Below are 20,068 nucleotides of genomic sequence, written 5' to 3' on the forward strand. Positions count from 1 at the left end.
TATCATGCTTGAGATTTTACCAAGTCCTTTCCCATCCATGGACTCAATTAACCTTACAATTGACTCAAGTATTTGCTGCTGCTGTAATGATTATGAGGCCATTTCATAGGTGAGGAGACCAGGGCTCAGAACATTTGGCTAACTTGCCCAAGGCCACACAGCTTGAAAGTAGCACTATTCCCTTAAATCCAGTTCTGATTATTCTAAAACCTGCGTTCTTTTTATCACATCAGACCCCTTGATCAGCTGTCTTGAAGCTGGTTGGTATCATGAAATCATGAGAAGCTGGGAAAAGGTAAGTCACACTGTCTGTTGTTACCCCTTGGGAGGGTCGGCAGGTACAGGTGACTTCAGCTGGTCTCAGTGAGTGTCTTTTTAGGTGCATAGGAACAAGGGGCCCTACCAGCCGGGGCCTTTCTGCCCAGAGGCCCAGGAAGCTCACAGTCAGCCCTGTGATAAAACACCGGCATCTCTGAAGACAAAGGACCTTCATGCTAGAAGAATACTTCCAAATCTCACCCATGCCAAAAGTCAAGTCAGAAGTTAGCATAGCAGAGAGAGACTGTCCCCTCTTTACAAAACAAACCACTGCAAATTAGCTTTACATGGTGAGCCCCTTGAGTGAGTGCATTTGAGAGTGAATCAATTTACACTAAATAAAATTATGCAGTTGTTTCTCTCTCAGAGCTGTGGGGCACACCGTGCTGCCCTTGGATTTGTCCCTGACTCGTCCTGGACTCCGAGCTTCCTAGTCACCTTGGAATCCCCTCACTTAAGTCAAGGCTCAGCCTGCAGTCAGTGTGAAGCAAGGAGGTTTTTTGTTTTTTGTTTTTTAATTATTTAAATGAGAAAATAAATAAATACAAATGAGTGCATCAGGGAGTAGGTGATAAATGACCCAATAATGAGTGTGCAAGGGTGGAGGAACTTCAGTGAAGGAGCTGGTGAACCAGTGAGGGTGTGAACAGGGTATTTCTCCAGGAGAGCATATGGTAGATTCAGGATGGATGCACCTGGGGTCTTCCCATGGATCACGCTTCCTTACACTGTCTCACCTCAAAGGTCGGGCTTGAGAAAGAGGGTGGCCACTGGCTCTCTTTAGCAAACCAAAAGAAGACTTGCAAACAAAACTTTGGAGAGAAAGAGACCGTGCTAACCCCCTTTACTTCAGTTCCTGTTTTAAGAATCAGGGGCTAAGTCCAGCGGACCAGCTCAGAGGGGCTTCACATGGAGTAGAGAAGACCCATCTCTCGAGCAGGATGTTAAGCCATGAGACTGGCAGCTCTGCTGTCGAGGAGGAGGAAATACCACTGGGAGCCCAGGGGCAGTGGAAGGGGGAGGGGCACGGGGCAGGACGAGAGGATGTTCAGGTTGGATTTCCTTCTCTCTTTGCCCTCCCCGGGCTCGGCCAGGCCAGGCTGGGGCAGCAGGCTCCCAGGGGCCTGGCCCTTCTGTATACCTGCACGCCATTCTGGCCAGCAGCCAGGGAGGGGACAGAAGGCTGAGACTTCTTAGGCACTGAGCACCTGTCCTGGAGGAACTGAGCACTACCTAAAGGGACTATTTAAGCTCTTGGTTTAGACTACGGTTTAAATCAGAATGGACATTTATTTGATTTTTTTTTCATCTCTCTACCCAGTGGGTGGCAGCTCTTACAGGAGATTAAGTTAAATAGACGAACTAAAGGAACCACATTTTCCTGGAATAAATAAGTTGTGTGAATAAAACTGCCAACGTTGCAAGTGTTTCCCCCACCCCTTTGTGTCTGACGCCTCTTAGCTCTGGGTCCAAGACCAAGACTGTGTGCCAAGCCACCTGAGCTGGTAGAAGCTAAGATTGCTAGGCTGTAGTTGAAATAAAACGGCCACATAATTTGTCATCTGCAGTGGGACACTTGAGAATGAAAGGGAGTACAGTGAATAATTATGCGGGGACCAAAGACCTAAATGGGGACTGTCCCAAGTAATCTAGGACACATGTCATCCGACTACAAAGGAAGTCACAGGAGGTGGTGGGAAGCAAGGACTGTGCCATCGGTCAGTCTTTCCTGGGAGCCCAAGCACTTCACAGACCAGGATTAGCCAAGTGGCTCTGAAAGACATGGCACAGAGTGAACTGGAATCCAGACAAAGGAGAATGAGAAATATACACACGTGTGTGTGTGTGTGTGTGTGTGTGTGTGTGTGTGCGCACGCACGTGTACCTGGCCGTTGGTCTGATGGGGCCCCTATGGAGAAATGAACTAACGAGTCCATGGCTCTTTGTGAATGAAGCTGCCTGTAAGCCACAGGCTCCTCCCTGAATGGCCACCACCGGATAGACCGGCCGGGACCCGCTCACTCACCTGGTACTGAGGGAAGGTGGAGGGGTTTGTGAACACGGGCGGAGGTGCATAGTTCAGGTTGAGCCAGAGGGGCTGGTTCAGAGTTGCTGAGGTCAAAGTGGTGGCAAAGCGTGGGGTGAACACGTTCCCTGTGTACTTGAGGTTGTTCTTGTCGGCCCCTGTCACAGGTGGGTTAACTGTAAGTCACAGGAGAGGTAGAGCGTTTCGTGATTGAGGAAGGGAGAGGTCAGTCTGCCCCAGCTCCATGACTGCCCCCAGGGTTAATGTCCTCACAGGTCAGGTATTTTAAAAGCTCCCAGAGGGTTCTTCAAAGCTATAGGAAAACACTGTTAGTTCACACCTTGCCAATGTGGAAGGGGTGAGAGTCCCAGCATGGTCTGGCATGGAGCATCTCCTTCATGACTCACAAGTAAGGAGGCAGTTTAGCAAGAGATACAATCAACCAGCTTGTCTCACCTACGTGCAAAACTATATTCCTTCAAGTGCTTCGGAAAAACCCAGTTTGATACAAACAATTGCTATGCTGTGGGAAGTCATTCTTATCAAATTACTCAAGCACCCTGCTGAGGGCATGTACTCGGCAACAGCAAGGACCTTGTGTAGGTGTTGCATCTATGTCAGAGTCATTTTTTTAAAATATTTTAAAATATTATATAATTCCCTTTGGTAAGACCTCAAATTAGTCTGAATGAATGAAATTCGATGGAGTTGTTTCAGGATATGAATCCTGGATTCTTTCCTTCTATAACATGCCCTGTGGGCTTAAGAGTTAGAGATGGGGTGTCAGTGTCCCCTTATTAGCACCTTTTGTTGGGGGGAGAATGTTGTACTAAAACAGTTGTAGATGTACAAGGGAGAGAGAGCTGAGACGTGAATAATTGCAATGTAGAAATAATCTTAAAGCATGGGATTTTCGTTGGCTTAAGCAACTTGAGGGGAAAAATAATTGCAATGTAGAAATAATCTTAAAGCATGGGATTTTCATTGGCTCAGGCAACTTGAGGGGACATAAGACATGCTGAGTCAGGGCTATATTCAAATTGACCACCAATAATGCCCATGTGACCCCTGAAAGTCAACTAGATTTCTTGAGCTCTTCCCTGTAGGGGATGACACAGGAAGAAAGCCATTTCCCCCATTTTACAGGACTAGGGAAAGACAGTGTCTTGCCCATGGATGAGACAGCCTTTTGATGGCAGAGTTACTCCAGGGGTCTATGAGGGTTTCTGAAATCCCTTCCTGCATAGACTCTCTCTGGGCAGGGTCAGCTTACGTTTCAGCTCCAGCCTGTCCACCTCCACTTTGCCACGGAGTTTCAGCTGCCCGCCTGGGTTCTTGGTGGCCCCAAGGAACTCATAGAGCAGGTTCTTCTCGGCCTGCCAGGCAGGCTTCTTGGCCGGCAGAGCCATGGACATGGAACCCATGGAGTCACTGCCACCATCCTCACCACAGGTGTCCTTCCGGCTTGGGGACCACTGGCTGAGAAAGAGGCTCTCTCGGCCCCTGGTCAGCTCCTTGGCACCTGGGTTCCATTCTAGAGCAGGAGAGAAGCTGAGTCAGTGACTCTGGAAGACCACGTACTGGATGGGGGGAGCATGGTCTTGCGGACAAAGTTGTGGATCCTCCACAGCATACCTGAGACTCCCACCACTCTGGGCTCTGTCTCAACCAAGTTCGATCCAAGTCCAGTCCCTGAAGCCTTCACTGACCAGCACCCATGATGGTCTCACACTCCCCTGCATGCATGCATGCATTCATCCCTTCTTGTCTTCTTCCGTCTATTCACCCATCCATCCATCCTTTTATCCACCCATGCATCTTTCCTTCCTTCCATCCACTCATCCATCCTCCCTTCCATAATCCCATTCTCTCCTCCTTCCAAACTTCCTCCCTTCTAGTCCCCTCCCTTCCTTCCCGCTAACCGTCTACAGGTTGGATCACAAAGCCTCCGGATAGTTCCTGTCTTCAGTGAGCACACCTGGCTTAGAGGGGGGGACACACATCCCCACAGAACACGCAGCTCGTACCTCATCATAGGCTCTCCTCTTGCTAAGTTGTCATGGCGATTCAGCACTCTCATCAGCGCCAGGCTCTGACCTGAGTCCTGGGGACACTTGGATGAGTCAGAGCCAGACTTGGCCCGGCAGGAACTCACAACAAGGAGGAAGAGAGAGACAGACCCAGAAATAGCTCTGGGACAAGGCAGATGGGGACCATGAGGTGACAGAGGGACACAGTGGGAGAAGAGGGTGGCTGAGACAGCTTCTGTCTGAGAGGCCCAGAGGGATTCCAGAAGGAAGAGGGCCCTCAGCAAGGCCTTACGCCCAGGGCTGTGGGTGGCTGTGGGCAAAGGAAGAGGCACCAGTGAGTCACTGGATGCTGCCGGTGCCAGGCTCAGCTCTCGCTCCAAATGGACCAAGTCTCCCTAGTGCAAGGACACTTCCTGGACCATCAGGGATCCCCCTACAACGGTGGTTTTTCACCCACATTTCCTTTTGAGCAATGGAACTCTTTCTTCCAACAAAATTAAGTATGGCAGGGGAATGCACCACACTGCACACATATAATATATGGTTCGTGCATGCTCAGTTATGTCCGACTCTTTGTGACCCTATGGACTGTAGCCCACCAGGCTCCTCTGTCCATGGGATTTTCCCAGCAAGAATACTGGAGTGGGTTGCCATGCCCTCCTTCAGGGGATCTTCCCAATCCACGGACTGAACCCAAATCAACTGGGTCTCCGGTATTGCAGGCCAATTCTTTACCACTGAGCCACCAGGTAAGCATATAATATATAGACATATGTAAATTTTTTAAGGCACTGCTTGGCTGAAGCGGAGAAGAGGGCCTTGCTCTCAGCATCTTCACGTTTTTCCCAGCTTGGAGGTCCTGGTCTCCATGCAGCTTGGCTGGGAAATGGCAATGGACACATGGCGGGCAAAGTGGATCATGCTGGCAGCAACAGGACCAGAGGACTTGTGCCCAGCAGTCCCCCTGGCAGTGGACATGATCCCACCAACTCTTAGTCCCACTAGCCCGTGGCCTTGGGGCTGAGTCTGGACAGGATGGGGCCTGCCCTCTTACTGCCATCCTAGCAAAGGAGAAAGCTGCTCTAGCCTGAGCCAGAAGAAAATGGCATTTTTAGCAAAACATGTCCCTGGTGTCTTTTCCTAGAGCTTCTCTGGTTGCAGAGTGCAGCCCCCAGCCAGTGCTGAGGTAACAGTACCCACTAATAATAACCCTCTCCCCAGAGGCCCACACACCTGCCATCACACCCCACCCCAGTCATCTGAAACACACTTGCTACTCACTCATCTCCAAAGCTCCCTCTTCCAAAGGCTGTGTACACAGACACACACACACATCCCTTCCTGCCATTCCCTTGGCTCGCTCACACACATACACAACTACACACACAGAAGGGTTACACTCAGATGTGCCCACACTGCATTTCCTCACACGCTCACACCTGCAAAGTTCTTCTCAGCACAACTTTGCTCACACACCTGTACACACACACACACGCAAATGGTGGGAAGGTGTGTGGGACAGAACTGTCTCCACACCAGCAGCCCCGTCCGACAGAGAGACATCCACACCTCCCTCATGGAGAAGGAGGTGGAGGCATGTCCCCTCCCCTGGGGATGCTGCATCATCTCACACACACAGCTCATCATCCCCAGAGTCCCCAGACCCCTGGAGGCCTGCCCAGGACCCAGAGTCCAGCATGTTGTCCACAGTTTGGAGTCCTTGGCTTCCTAAAATGCTCCTATGGAATGTTCTATAGGGTGACTGCGTCTCTGTTTTCTTAGGAGGATGGATCTGGGCCCTCCCAATATAGGCATCTCTCCTTTACCCATCTCTCACAACCTGGGGGGAGTTTTTCTTCCAGTTTTCTCCCAGTGACCGCCGATGGCAGGCAAGTGTCACTGCCACCTGTCTTCCTTCTTGGAACCATCCAGTCTGAGTAGCTGGATCAGAGCAGACACAAAATGCAGAATCCTGGAATTGGGGGAGGCTTGGGAGGTGGCTGGCAATCCCAGGGAGGATGTGGACTCCTTGATTTAGGAGTGGGAATGCACTTTTCTAAAGCCCTGAAGTCCCTCGGAACAAACCCCAGGGCCAGCTGTCTGCCTGCACCTGGGGAGTTTACACATTCAGCCCCTATCCCTGAGAGAGGGGACCAGGCCTCGTGGTCAGGATAGGCGCCTCCATCAGAAGCCAGTCAAATTTCCCTCCCATTCAGCTCAGAGCCCCCTGGCTGCACTTTCACCCTGGGCCCAGCAAGGATAAATGCTTCCTTCAATGTCCTCTGGGTGCCTATGGATTTAAAAGCCCAATCAGTTGCTAAACGGGCCTCTCCCTCTTCCTAAAGCGTGTTGGATTCAGGGCCATCACATTTGGTTACCTGCAATGTGCCCTGTATATGAGCATCCAGCAGAGGAGGCCTGTGGGGGCTGAAAACGGCCTGCACCCTGGGACCACGCTCATCAGCAAGGCCACTTCGCCCTACTTTGCACAGCGATGCTGCGTGTGCCTGCTGCAGCCCACGTGGCTTTCTGCTAAGTTTCTCCGCCCAGCAAGCGTGCTTCCTAGCCCTGCTCCCAGCCCCACTCACCCATCAGTTGGTGCCCCTCCACGACGGGGTCAGCCTCGGGCTTGGAGCAGATCTTGGCAAACACTGGGAGCTGCTTCTTCGGAGCAGGGAGCTCAGGGAGTTTGTTGGGAGGCATGGGCGGAGGCGGCGGAGGCAGCAGCAGGAACGGGCCCAGCCCCGCGGGCTCTCTGGGTCCGGGGCCATTGAACATGCTGCTCTGCAGGAAGTCCTTGATGACCCTGGTCTCCTCCAACACCATCTTGCTGTCGGGGGCCTTGGACATTTCTGCGGACTTCAGAGGGAACTGCGCCAGGAGCTTGCTGATCTCTGAGCTGGAGGCCCCCAGGCTGCGGCTCCTGTCCTCTGTCCCCTTGGCACTCTTGACCTTGGCAGCACACAGGATGCCAGTGACCGTAGATGTGGCAGAATCACAGTCTGGCCGGCTGCCGACGACCGACACAGCCACCTTCGGCTCCAGGAGCTTGTCACGGGCCATGACAGAGGCTCCTGGGTGCTCACTCCTGCTGGCCACCAGCGAAGGCATGAGAAGGCGGGGGGCTGACTGTCTGGACACCTCGTGGTTGCTTCTGGGTGCCTCCAGCTCCCCCGAGCTCTCGGTGACCAGGATGAGGTGCTCTTTGGTGAGGCTCAAGAACTCCTGCTCCACCAACAAGGAGATTTCGTCTTTACCACTGGTGAGCTCCAGAGACCTGCAAACAGGTCAGAAAGAGAGAGGGCTTTAGGGCCCCCTCCCTGAGGGTGGCTCTGCAGTGGGGCACAGGCCCCAGGAAAAGGGGCTAGAGAAAACATGTTTCCCGAGGTGAGAAACCTATTGCTCTTCACTAGAGAAAATGGGCCACACGTGCACCCCCAAGGGGTTTTTACACCATACCAACGGGCAATGGTCCTAAGAGCTTGGTTCTGGGAATCGGGACCCCTGGGTCCTCTCCCAGTGCTCCGTCTGGCTGAGTGGGCCGAGTCTTAATTTCCGTCCATCACTCCCTCTTTGGTGGTGCTCAGGACCCAAAGCAATAAAAGACCTGCAGCAAAGGGGACAGGACTGAACCAACAGCTCTGGACGTGGCGTCCAGGGTGCCGGGGCCCCCATGCACTGCAGGATGGTCTGAGTGAGAGCAGGGACGGCAGGGTGACAGCTGGAGCTCACAGCCTGGCTTGGTCACTTCCCAGCTACGTGGTCCTGGGCCCCTTGCTCAGCATCATGGGACCGCTGTCCTCCTTCCTGGTGAAGCGGAGTATCACAGAGACACTTCAGACCGTGTCTGGCACAGTAAGGGCAGTACCAGGGACAGCCAGTCTGTATACACCTCTGGCAGCCGGGCTGAGCCTCTGGATCCTGAAATCTGCACAGTGGCTCCGTAGATACCCATGTCCACCTTGGCTGGCATGGCCTTCTGACCAGATCACAGATTGGGCTGCCTGGGAGCACCAGCAATCGCTTGATCCCTGCACTGATTCACAAGAATCTTCCTTTATCTAAACACTGGCCTCTACCTGCACCTGAGACCTGGGGCCTCCAGCTGCACCCTTGGTGGCCAGCACCATTCTAGTGTGGCCTAACGGTCCCATGGACTCTAAGCTCCTAGATGCTGGCTGCCTCCAAGTGAGGGAGAGGGTGGCAATCCTGCCGGCCTGGTTTGGGCCCACACTGACCCACCAGCATCCTTGGTAAGGGGGACCTTCCTCCCTGGTACCCCCAGGAGGACTGTGGCAGCCCACCTTGCTCTCCCTCCTGGGGGGGTTCCCAGGAAGGGTGGATAAGCTGGCCTACATAAAGCATTCTAGAAACTGCTCAGAGTTCCACCACTGGTGAAAATGGTGAAAAAGAGGCAGAGGGAAAAATTAAAGCATCCAGTGAATGGAGTTTTGGGAAGGCTCAGGGTATATTCCTGCACTGACAGCCCATTCTGTGGATGCAGTGAGCCCCGAAAATAATGACTAGCAAATGCTCCCCGCAAGGATGTTCCTTCCTGGTAATGCTCTGTATATGAATACATGCACACGGACACACACACACAGGTGCAGTGCAGGCACAAAACGACTCACAGTCATCACACATAAAACCAGGGGATGGTCTCTGTATCTGACAACCAGTCAGAATGGGCACAGGCTACAGTCCCAGACATTCCTACTGTGTCGGCATTAATCCCATAGTTGATGGTTACTGATGAGTCCCAAGGGGTCCTGGGGAAAGGTCACGGCTGGTCAGGGCACTTGGGAGCCCCAGGGAAGAGTTTAAAACGTGGGAGCTTGTCACTATTCTGATGACGGAGACAGCCAACGCCTCCAGAGCACCAGCCCCGCATGTGGTCTCCCCAGGCCTGGAGGCTGGGAGCCGTGCCAGGAGAAAGCAGACCCCAGTCAAACAGACTGAGATCAGAATCGGGCACTGCTGCCCACTTCCCGTCAGACCCCGGAACCTTGGGGACTCCCCTGTGATGAGGCACACACCTGTGGCACTACCAGCCCCTGGGGGGGAGAAGAACTTGGTGCGGGAACCCCTCTGCCGGCTGGGCACAGACACACGCACACAGGAGCCCTGGGCACGCGGTGGCTGTGGATGGCAGCGGGAGCGGGCTGGTGTCGGATGCTGCCATCGACGCCATGCAAGGGGCAAGGCCATTCACTTGGTTCTCCCCCTCTTCCCGACTCTCCCTCCCACTCCCCTTTTTCCTCCTCCCCACATCTAGACTCTGTCTATCAACTGGACCCCTCTCCTGCTGTGTCCCTGGGAACATGCCTGCAATGCAGGAGACCCAAGCTCAATCCCTGGGTCGGGAAGATCCCCTGGAGAAAGGAATGGCTACCTACTCCAGTATTCTTGCCTGGAGAATTCCATGGACGGAGGAGCCTCATGGGCTACAGTCCATGGGGTTGCAAAGAGTCCAACACAACTGAGTGACTAACACTTTCATTTCATCTCACTTTCCTGCTATGTCCCTGGGAACACTTGGAATAAAGAGGCTGCCAATCCATGGTCCCAAATTATTGATCCCCCGTCTTCTTCATCATGACCCTCAAAGGGAACAGGGGAATCTCTAGTCACAGAAACCAGACATTAGAAGGACCTGTTTTTGCCTCTCTGCCCCCCTCGAAAACTTGAAAAGCAAGCTGTATACAGACAGATCTTCTCAATCAGAAAGACATCACAATTATGTTAATTTTTAAGTCAGAATAATGGTATTATGATTATACTTAAACAATAAAAGCATCCTTATCTCTTAGAGATACATGCTAAAGTCTTTACAGATAACATTACATCTGGAGTTAGCTTTAAACTTAATCTAGCAGGGGGAGGGGAAAGATGGGGGTTTGGGAGTAGATAAAACAAGACTGGCCTTATGTTGACCAGGTCTAAGGCTTAGTGAGAGGTAAATGGGTTCACCAAGTACTATTAGCTCTATTTTTGTCTGTTTGGTTTCTCTTTTTTTTTCCCTAAAATAAAAATGTTCTACAATAGACGCACACACAAGTCTCGCCACGGTATCCTTCAAAGCACCAGCTCCAAGGAGAAGTCAAAGCAGCTTCTAAAAGACCCACGAGGCCTGAGGTCTCTGTACCAAATCCACCCTACAGGCGTCCCTTCTCAGAACCTGAGAGGACACTGCTATCCCTCCCACGGCCCGGAGCCAGGTTGATGGAGAGAACCCAGCAGGAGCTGAGTGTAAACTCCTTCTCATATCCCTCGGCCATTCTTTTCTGGAACATCATGGGGGGTCCATGGGCCTCTTAAGAAGCTGGCATTCCCAGAAGAGTCTGTGCCAAGAACAGAGGGGCTCACCTGGGCTGCAGGTCCCCTGCATCCCTCTGAAAGACTGGCCCAGGGCACCCAACCCTCCCTGGGACAGTCTCTACAAACTCCTATTTCCTTTGTATCTGCCATGAATCTGGAAGGCCAGACTGGAAGCCAGGAATCCACATATATGCTTCTGTTTAATCCTCTCCCTGCCTCTGGGCAATTGACAAAATCATTCTCCCTTTGCAGATGAGAAAAGTGAATTTCTAAGAGGCTAAGGACTCTGTCACCAAGGAAGTGAAGAGGCTATTGTGGGGATGCTCCTGGGTCCAGCTGACTTTCTGACCTCTTCCCGCCCCGCCCCAGCTTCCTTTCCAGGGAAGGTTCTCCAGTGAGGTCTCCCTGCTTCACGGCTGGGCTTCATTCCCCAGTCTGAATGCAATCAAGGATATTGCTGGGCTCATCCCATCACTCCAGCCTGTGGAGGATCATCGCGGTGAGTCCTGAGCCTGTCATCCGTGGCCTTAGCTGTCCCTGACAGCTCTGTGTCAGCTGCATGTCTGATGAGTCTGCCTTCTGGGTCCCCCGCCAATTTATGGATAGAAACGTTGAAGGTGAGAGAGTCCAGAGTCCAGAGCCTTAGGGACATTGCTGGAAACCCTCCCCCCACCACCCCCAGCCTGACAGTAATCCTGGATCAACACTTTGGGGGAATAAATCAATCCAGTCACTATCATTCCATCTCCACTTCTCCTAGACTGCCTCTATGAAACACCTTGCTGCAGTCAAGATTCAGCACACAGGTACAAGTCCCTAAGCAAGGGTCTCCCCTTCCTGCCCTTCCCACCCCCAAGAAAACATGATTCATTTGTTCCTTAGAAAACTGCATGCCGGCCGAGGAAAGACATTCTCAGAACTTAGATCAAACCATCCCCCCACTTAAACCCTTATGTGGGTTCTTAGTACACACAGAATAAAAATGCAGACCCCTTTCTGACCCCCAGGGCACCCTGCTAAGTGGCCCAGTTATGCCCTCCTGCTTTGAGATTCCTCTTCTTCTAGCCGCTCTGGTCTTAGAAATATTCCTTTGCATATCGAGTTCACTCTAATCCCGGGGCTTTTGCACCTCCTGTGGATGCTAGCTCATCCCCGGACTGACTCTTACGAAGCACTCTCTGCTCCGTCAGTCTGTTTATTTTCTTTCTAGTATTCATCACCGTCGCAAAGTATTATTTTTATGTCTTTATTTCCAACAACAACACATCTTCCCTGAGGGCAGGAATTGTATCTTGTTCACCACGGAGGCCTCAAGACCTTGAGCTGTGCTGGGCACCACCTCCAAGCTAAATAGGTATTTATTGAATAAATAAATGAACTGGCTGGTGAATTTGTCTTTATCCTTGTCCATTTCTTGGAACTCTGGAAATCAAAAGCTGTGTTGCCAAAGACCACCCAGCTCCTTTTACTGGTTGCAGACTCCCGGGTTTTGATTCCGTCTTCTGGCCTTCCATCTCATGTCCTTACCGTGGGCCTGGCACCCCTGTGAGCTGGCGGGATGACAGTGAACCAGTCTGTTCAACTTTGCCCTAAGAACTCCCAACCCCGCTAAGGCAGCCCCACTGCAGACCCCACAAAGATCCTGCCCAACTCCCAGAAAAAATTTTTTCCCTCTCCCCATGACTGTGCTAGTTCCCATATCAAGCCTGCCTGCCTGCATCTATCTTTCTTCCTCTCTCCTTAAGAAGTTTTGCCGAGGCTGGCATCTCTCCGGTGCTATTTGCTTTCTCCGTTGAGTGGGTAAAAACCATAAAATCTGCCACAGACTCTATCACAGTGAATCATTCAGGGCGGTTAACCCAGCTCCCGGGTGCTGACAGAGGAAGCCAGTCAGAATTGGTGCCCGGCCCCAACGGCCGCCACCACCTCCGCTCCGCCCGCCTCCAGAAATGATAGGTGTCTGATGGCGACTCTGTACGCGGGCGCCGCGTGACATTTCGGCACTTGCAGTGTACAGAGTCGTATAAAAATAAAGGCTATTGACTGGCTGGCACCCCTTCCCAGAATAATGACTAAGCAAGCATGCTGTTAGCTCCCCGACAGCAGTTCTGTGTGCATGATAACACAGAGCAAAGATGAAAACTGCTATTCATCTGAGCCAAACAACAGAAAAATGCAAGCAGAAAATTGTTGGTGCTGGAAGGGGACACCAAAACAAATATTTTCTTCCCACCATGGCATTTCAGATCGACGACAAAACACGGTACCCAGGCCTGGTGCCTGGGGAACACGGCTGACTGAAGATGGAAGCCCGTGAAGGGCTCAGGCTGCATCCAGAGACTGACCGACCTCGTGGCAGCAGGTGAGACCGACTTCTCCACGTGTCTGCGTGGGCAGAGCAGCAGACAGAGTGGCTAAGAGCTCGCTGCCTGGAAGGAGGCAGGAGTTCAAATTCCCCGGCTGCATGGAGGCCAGACTTCCAGCAAGCTGTCAAATACGTCTAAGCCTCCGGTTCCAGTTCACAAAATCAGAAGAGTGAGTATTTATGGAGAATGAACTAACCAGTGAGGCACAGCGCTAAACATGTTCCATGAAAAACTCTTATTTGAATCCTCACAACAGCTACAATGGTGTGGTGTGAAGACTGGCTATAGTTTTGACCCTATGGTAGCTCCTGCTCCACACCCAGCTGTGTGCACACATACAACCATGTACACACACATATGCTACAACCATGCACACACACGTACCACAGACGTACACACACCTACACAGGTAAACAAAGCACAGTCATGTACACATGCCTCACAACCGTGTACATACACCCATGTACACACGTAGACACACCCATGTACACATGCACACAACACTGCCATAGCCTATAGAAACCCAGAAGGAAGAAAGGGGGAAGGAGGGCAGACTCCCCTCTCTTGCAAGCCGAGGGGACTGGGCCCACTTTTTTTCAGTTTGGGGGTGAAGAGGGGAGTGGAGAGAAGCTACAGTCTCCATTGCCACCCCAGGGCCCATGCAGCTGCATCTCAAAGGTGCCTGGAAATCCAGAGCTGCATCTCCCGGGCCCTCCCTGTGAAGGGGGCAGAGTGGGCACAGGCTTTCAGAAAACTCTGACTCCCGCCCCTCCTCCTCTCTCCAGGCTGCCTGAGGATTAAGTGAGGTGATGAATGTGAAAGCACTCGGTAAACTGTAACAGGCGCTATGCAAATGTTAGCAGCTCTACCTCTAGACCTGCAGTGCAGGGAGCGGCCTGCTGACCCTTCACAGCCCAGGGCCCAGGCTGGCTGGGGGCAGGAAGTCACAGAGATCTTGGTCATCTGTCCCGTGGGGATGGTGACACCACCCGGGGTTAACGGAAGCGGCACTGTGGAATCCCTCAGCTGCCCAAGCCCAGACTCCATGTTTATCTAATTTCTCAACAAAGATCTTCACACAGGGTAGAGTCCCTTTTTTACAGTATCCCTGGCATCCACTTAGAAGGCAAAAAAAGTCAATCTCCTTCCATCATGCTTTTCGTTGGAATACCTCTTTCTCAAAGCTGTGTCCCTGAGGTTCCCTCATCTTTGCCCCCGAAAGTATCAGAGAACTTTCTACAGATATGCACAGGAGTCCCCTGAGGAGCATGTTTCAAATACAGATTCCTGGGCACCCCGAAACAGCAGTTCAGTTGGTCCAGAATGGGGCCCAGGCATCTGCATTCTGAGCCAGGATTCCCTCCTCCACCCTCTGCCTCCAGACCTCGGTTTGGATGCAGATGGATCATAGAAAAAACAAGATAACTACAGAAAAACATCTAGTTCTGCTTCATTGACTATGCTAGAGCCTTTGACTGTGTGGATCACAACAAAGTGGAAATTTCTTCAAGAGATGAGAATACCAGACCACCTTACCTGCCTCCTGCAAAACCTGTATGCAAGTCAAGAAGCAACAGTTAGAACTGGACATGGAACAACAGACTGGTTCAAATTAGGAAAGGAATACCTCAAGGCTGTATACTGCCACTCTGCTTATTTAACTTCCATGCAGAGTACATCATGAGAAATGCCAAACTGGATGAAGCACAAACTAGAATCAAGGTTGCTGGGAGAAATATCAATAACCTCAGATATGTATATGACACCACACTTACGGCAGAAAGCGAAGAGGAACTAAAGAGCCTCTGGATAAAGGTGAAAGAGGAGAGTGGAAAAGCTGGCTTAAAACTCAGCATTAAAAAAACTAAGATCATGGCACCTGGTCCCATCACTTCATGGCAAATAAATGGGGAAATAATGGAAACAGTGACAGACTTTATTTTCTTGGGCTCCAAAATCACTGTAAATGGTGACTGCAGCCACAGAATTAAAAGACGCTTGCTCCTTGGAAGAAAAGCTATGACCGACATAGACAGGACATTAAAAAGCTGAGAAATTACTTTGCCAACAAAGGTCCATCTAAGTCAAAGTTATGGCTTTTCTACTAGTCATGTATGAATGGGAGAGCTGGACCATAAAGAAGGCTGAGTGCCAAAGAATTGATGCTTTTGAACTGTGGTGTTGGAGAAGATTCTTGCGAGTCTGTTGAACTGCAAGGAGATCCAACCAGTCCATCCTAAAGGAGATCATCCCTGAATATTCATTGGAAGGACTGATGCCGAAGCTGAAACTCCAATACTTTGGCCACGTGATGCGAAGAGCTGATTCATTTGAAAAGACCCTGATGCTGGGAAAGATTGAAGGCAGGAGGAAAAGGGGATGACAAGGATGAGATGGTTGGATGGCATCACCGACTTGAGTTTGAGCAAGCTCCGGGAGTTTCTGATGGACATGGAAGCCTGGCATGCTGCAGTCCATGGGTTGCAAAGAGTTGGACAGGACTGAGGGACTGCACAATCCAACAGGACAGGTGGACAGATGTGAATTTCCCTGCAGACACTTTAGCTCCCCTGTCTCCACCCTCCCCCTATCCCTCAGGGCAGGTATGATAGTCTTAGAAAGCAGATTGGCTGGTGGAAGTGAGACCTCCCACTCCGCCCTCAACCTGACCCTCCGTGTCCTGGAGGCGAAAGAAGGGAGAAGAGAGGAAGAGACTAGCCGGCAGAAGTTGGGCCTTGGACTGGAAGGGTTAGGGAATGTGGGGGTGTGGGGAATGAAGGATTCAGTGAGCTGGGGAATGAGACAAGAAATACTGGGGAATAAATACAGCAATAAAGGAGCTTCGGCTGGGAGCTACAGAGTGATTCTTATTGTTCAAATTATCTTTAAAACTTTTCATTTGAATCTGTTTAATAAGAGGAGGCTTACCCTAAGGAAGAGGTATTTTTTTAATGTGACTTGGGAGCTGAATTGGAAAGAACGTTGCAACAAAGATATTAAAAAGGGGATTAAACCAAACCACTGGTGGCCCATCTCTGCAGGCTCCCAGAACCTGCGACACGGCTCCTGAAACCATAAAATTAAATTAAAAAGGGGGACACGGGACGTGGGATGTTAATCATGATTCGTCTTGGCCTTCATCGCTCATGGCTCCCAGTACTAAGCAGACGTGCACAGGCTATTCTGAAGGGCCCCTGGTGCCAGGAAACAGCTCTGGCCTTGAAGCTTCACCAGATTCCTAGCCCTGTCTGCTCCCTTGGAGCTGGATGACTCTGGGCAATTTGCCTAACTTCTCTGAGCCCTGGCTTCCTCACCTGTAAAACGGGAATAATATTAACCATCGATGGAGAAGGGTTGCTAAGACAATGAGATAAACAGAAAATGGAAACAGCAGAGCTAGGCACATATCAGGTGCTCATGAAAACATCAGTTCCCTGCTTAGGCTTAAAGGCAGAAAGAAGAAAAGAGCTTGCAATGTCTTGGCTTCCTGACAGCCTGTCCCCACATCACTCAAAGCTTCCTCTGATGATTGTGACCTCTCAGTTGGACCCTGGCCACCTCTGGGCCTCATTCTCCTTGCAGTGGCATTTTTATGGCTCATCCATCATTCACTTACTCATTCATTCATACACACTGCATCACCTCTGAGTGCCAGGAACTCGGCTGGGCACTGGGGAGACAATGATGAGTAAGACACAGCCCTTGCCCTTAAGGAGACATGGTCAAGTGGGGGAAGGGAGACTGTTGCCACCAGCAGAGTACAGTACTTGCCAAAGGACCACCTCATCAGAGACCCTACTCCAGAGTGAGGCTGACACATCTCACTGGGTTCTGTGTCCTCCCCTCTGGCCAACAGTCAACCCAAGAGCTGGTTCTAAACTGACTCTTCCATCCCATCACCCTCATCCAAAGACCTCTACCATTCAGTCCTCAGAGCTAAGGAAGCTTTCTCCTATTAGATGACATGAGTTATAGAAACCAACTGTCATATTCCCACTTTTGGCTCCACCTGCCTAGAGCAACATGCTGGCCTCCACTGAGCACTTTCCCCTGGTTTCGGTTTTCTGGTATATAAGTCTCCTCTTCCCACACTATTGTTGATTACTCAACCCCTGTCATTTTATCCTTGATACTCATGATAACAGAGTGACAATGAAGATGGTGAATTTGGAATCATTATTTTCTGCCAGGTGCTGTGTGAATTTTGCATACATTCTTTCATTAACCTCCACAACAATCCTGTAGGGTGGCCTCTATGACTTTTTCCATCTTTCAGATGGGGAAAATGGGGCACAGAAATTTTGAGCAACTTGGAAACAGCTGGGAAGTATACTGGGATTCTAAATCCATCTCTCTCCTTATTTTATTATTATCTGAGCCACCTTTACACTCTTAGGAAAGAGAGGGGGATATAATTGCTCATTTAAATTTTTTAAAAAAGGAACATGGAAGAGGGAGAAAGGAAAAATGTTAAATGGGGTCAGCAGTGAGAATTTTAGAGGATGAGACACTAATTCCGGGTCTTTAAGGATGGGTAAGATTTCAGTAGACAGAGATAGGGAAGAAAGGCATTCCTGGTAGTGGAACAACTTGAGTGATGGCAAGGGAGTTGTGCACCTGCTCATGGCGCATCTTGGTTTACAGGGAGTTTGGAGAAGAGCATTCATGGGTACACCTAGAGAAGTAGGCAAGGCCAACTACAGAGACTCTTCAAGACCAGGTCAGGCAGTTCAGAAGACGAGGAGGAATGCATGGGGGATGCCTGAGGAGTGCTGTTGATGTGTTTCAGGAAGATGAAGTTGGCAAAGGGTGAAGGACATCCAAGCGGGAAAGGAACCAGGAGCAGTAAGACAAGATGGTCTGAAAATGGGAGGAGAGCAGCCTGCAGGGAGGCAAGGAATCAAAAACCATCATGAAGGCGACTGACAGATGCATAAGGAGACTGGAGGAGGGAAGGGCTGAGGCCCCTGATCCTCTGTCTGCAGCATCAGATGTGCAATAATTCACTTGACAACCAGGCTGGAGGATGCATTGATGTCAGTGTGATGGGGATCACAGCAGTGGCTGAGACTCAGTCCTGGGAAGCTTAAGGGAGAGGATCCTCAAGTGTCCATGAGAAAAGGATTCCAACTTGGGGAGCGGGAGGGTCTCTCTCACCTTCCAAAATGTCAAGGGATATGAGGATGTGTTTCAAGCCAAATGGTCTATGGCAGCTTCTCTCAGATTTTCAAAGAGGGGTTTGACCCCTTCAAGGGAAGAGAATGCCACACAGGAGCAGAACTGGCTCTAGGGCAACAGTCTGAGTTCTCATGTGTAAGTCTTGTCCTCATCACTCCCACCACTAGTTTTCAAGATTTTTTTTTTAAAGAAAATTAATAAATAAAAGTGGGGATATATTCCAAGCAACTGTTCCAGAAAAGTATGATTCATCCCATTTTTGATGAGCTGGGTCTTGAGAAGAAAGTGTCCAAAAAGAGTCCTGTAAGCACAGGGAAAGATAGGGAGTTCCATGGGGTGATGGGAAATTGTGTGGGAGTGAGAGTGGAAAGGTGTCTGTCTTACTGTTTAAATAACAGTAGCAACAAAGGATGGGGCTTCCCCGATGGTTCAGCAGTAAAGAATCTGCCTGCAACGCAGGAGACGCAGGAGACGTGGGTTCCATCTCTGAGTTGAGAAGATCCCCAGGAGGAGGAAATGGCAATCCATTCCAGTATTCTTTCGGGGAAAATCCCACGAACAGATGAGCATGGCAGGCTACAGTCCATAGGAAGGCAGAGAGTAGGACACGACTGGGCGACTGAGCATGCATGCATGCAGTGAGAAAGGACTGGTTTGTTGACAGCGCAGTTCAAAAGAGGCAGTGCCTTGGGTTCCAGGTCCCAGTGGCTCTCCCACCTGGAGGTCTGGCTGATGGGTGCAAACAGTGAAGATTTACTAGAGCAAGTGCAAAACAGCCCTATTTCTTCTTGCAACAGATACCTCTGAAGTCTGCCAACCAGGAAATCATTTGTTTTTTAAATGCTTAAATGGATTTCCTTTCTTTCTGTAGACTTATCCTTCTATTTGGGACTGGCTCAGGATGACCTTCCAGCTCATCTCCCCCAGCCTCCTCCAGGAAGCCTTCCCTGAACCTCAAGCCCGAGTTACCCATGGAATTGGCACTTCACCAGGACCTTTATCCTATTGTGTTGTGATCTGCTTTTCTCAAGACACTGAAGATCCCTGGAGGAGTTCCTAGATTGTCCCCATCTTTTTGGCCATTGCATTCCTTTCACACTTTGTCAGGCAAGCAGTAAGTGAAGTGAAAGTCGCTCAGTCGCCTCCGACTCTTTGTGACCCCAGGGACTATACAGTCCATGGAATTCTCCAGGCCAGAATACTGGAGTGGGTAGGCTTTCCCTTCTCCAGGGGATCTTCCCAACCCAGGAATCAAACACAGGTCTCCCGCATTGCAGGTGGATTCTTTACCAGCTGAGCCACAAGGGAAGCCCCAGGCAAGCAGTAGACCCACAATAAATATCTGTTGAATGTCCTTGCTGCCACAGGGATCTGTGTCCATCCCACCCCCTAGACTGGTAGCTCTCAGAGAGATGGGCTTCTGTCCTAGTCATCTGTGTATCCCAGGGACCCAGCACAGGGCCTGGCACCCAGAAGGTGACTATGAGTGTTTGTTGGATGACTCCGTAAACGAAGGCGTGAGCAAATGCCATTTCACAGGCCAGCCAATGGAGTCAACAGCAAACCCCAGACCACCATCCTGAGGCTGTGAAGTGTGAGTAACAGGGAAACTGAATGAATAGGGAATCCTAGAATATGAGTCAGTAAGTGACTTTCCACAATTCTTTCAGCCCAAATTTAAGACTAATTAAAAGATAACTGAATGAGATTCTGGAGTTAAACTGACATTAGATAGAACTACAGATTCCTCCCTCACAGCCCATTTCTCTTCATTTCTTCCTCAATAAATTGTCCAACCAGTGCTCAAGTCAAAAACCTCAATTCAGCTTTGA

At 50.6% G+C, this 20,068-nt stretch overlaps 1 protein-coding gene across 1 annotated transcript in view; it reads right to left on the bottom strand.

Moving 5' to 3' along the window:
* Positions 1–20,068, bottom strand: part of C20H1orf94 (chromosome 20 C1orf94 homolog) — a 38,770-nt gene that overhangs the window by 14,075 nt on the left and 4,627 nt on the right. Inside the window, exons 2-4 of the mRNA XM_061120108.1 lie at positions 6,963–7,651; positions 3,618–3,878; positions 2,345–2,520 (exon numbers count right to left, since the gene is read on the bottom strand). Of these exons, the coding sequence (XP_060976091.1) occupies positions 2,345–2,520; positions 3,618–3,878; positions 6,963–7,651 (1,126 nt within the window). The remainder of the gene's footprint in view (positions 1–2,344; positions 2,521–3,617; positions 3,879–6,962; positions 7,652–20,068) is intronic.

The sequence above is a fragment of the Dama dama genome, chromosome 20, assembly GCF_033118175.1.
Source record: "Dama dama isolate Ldn47 chromosome 20, ASM3311817v1, whole genome shotgun sequence".
NCBI classification, from domain to species: domain Eukaryota; kingdom Metazoa; phylum Chordata; class Mammalia; order Artiodactyla; family Cervidae; genus Dama; species Dama dama.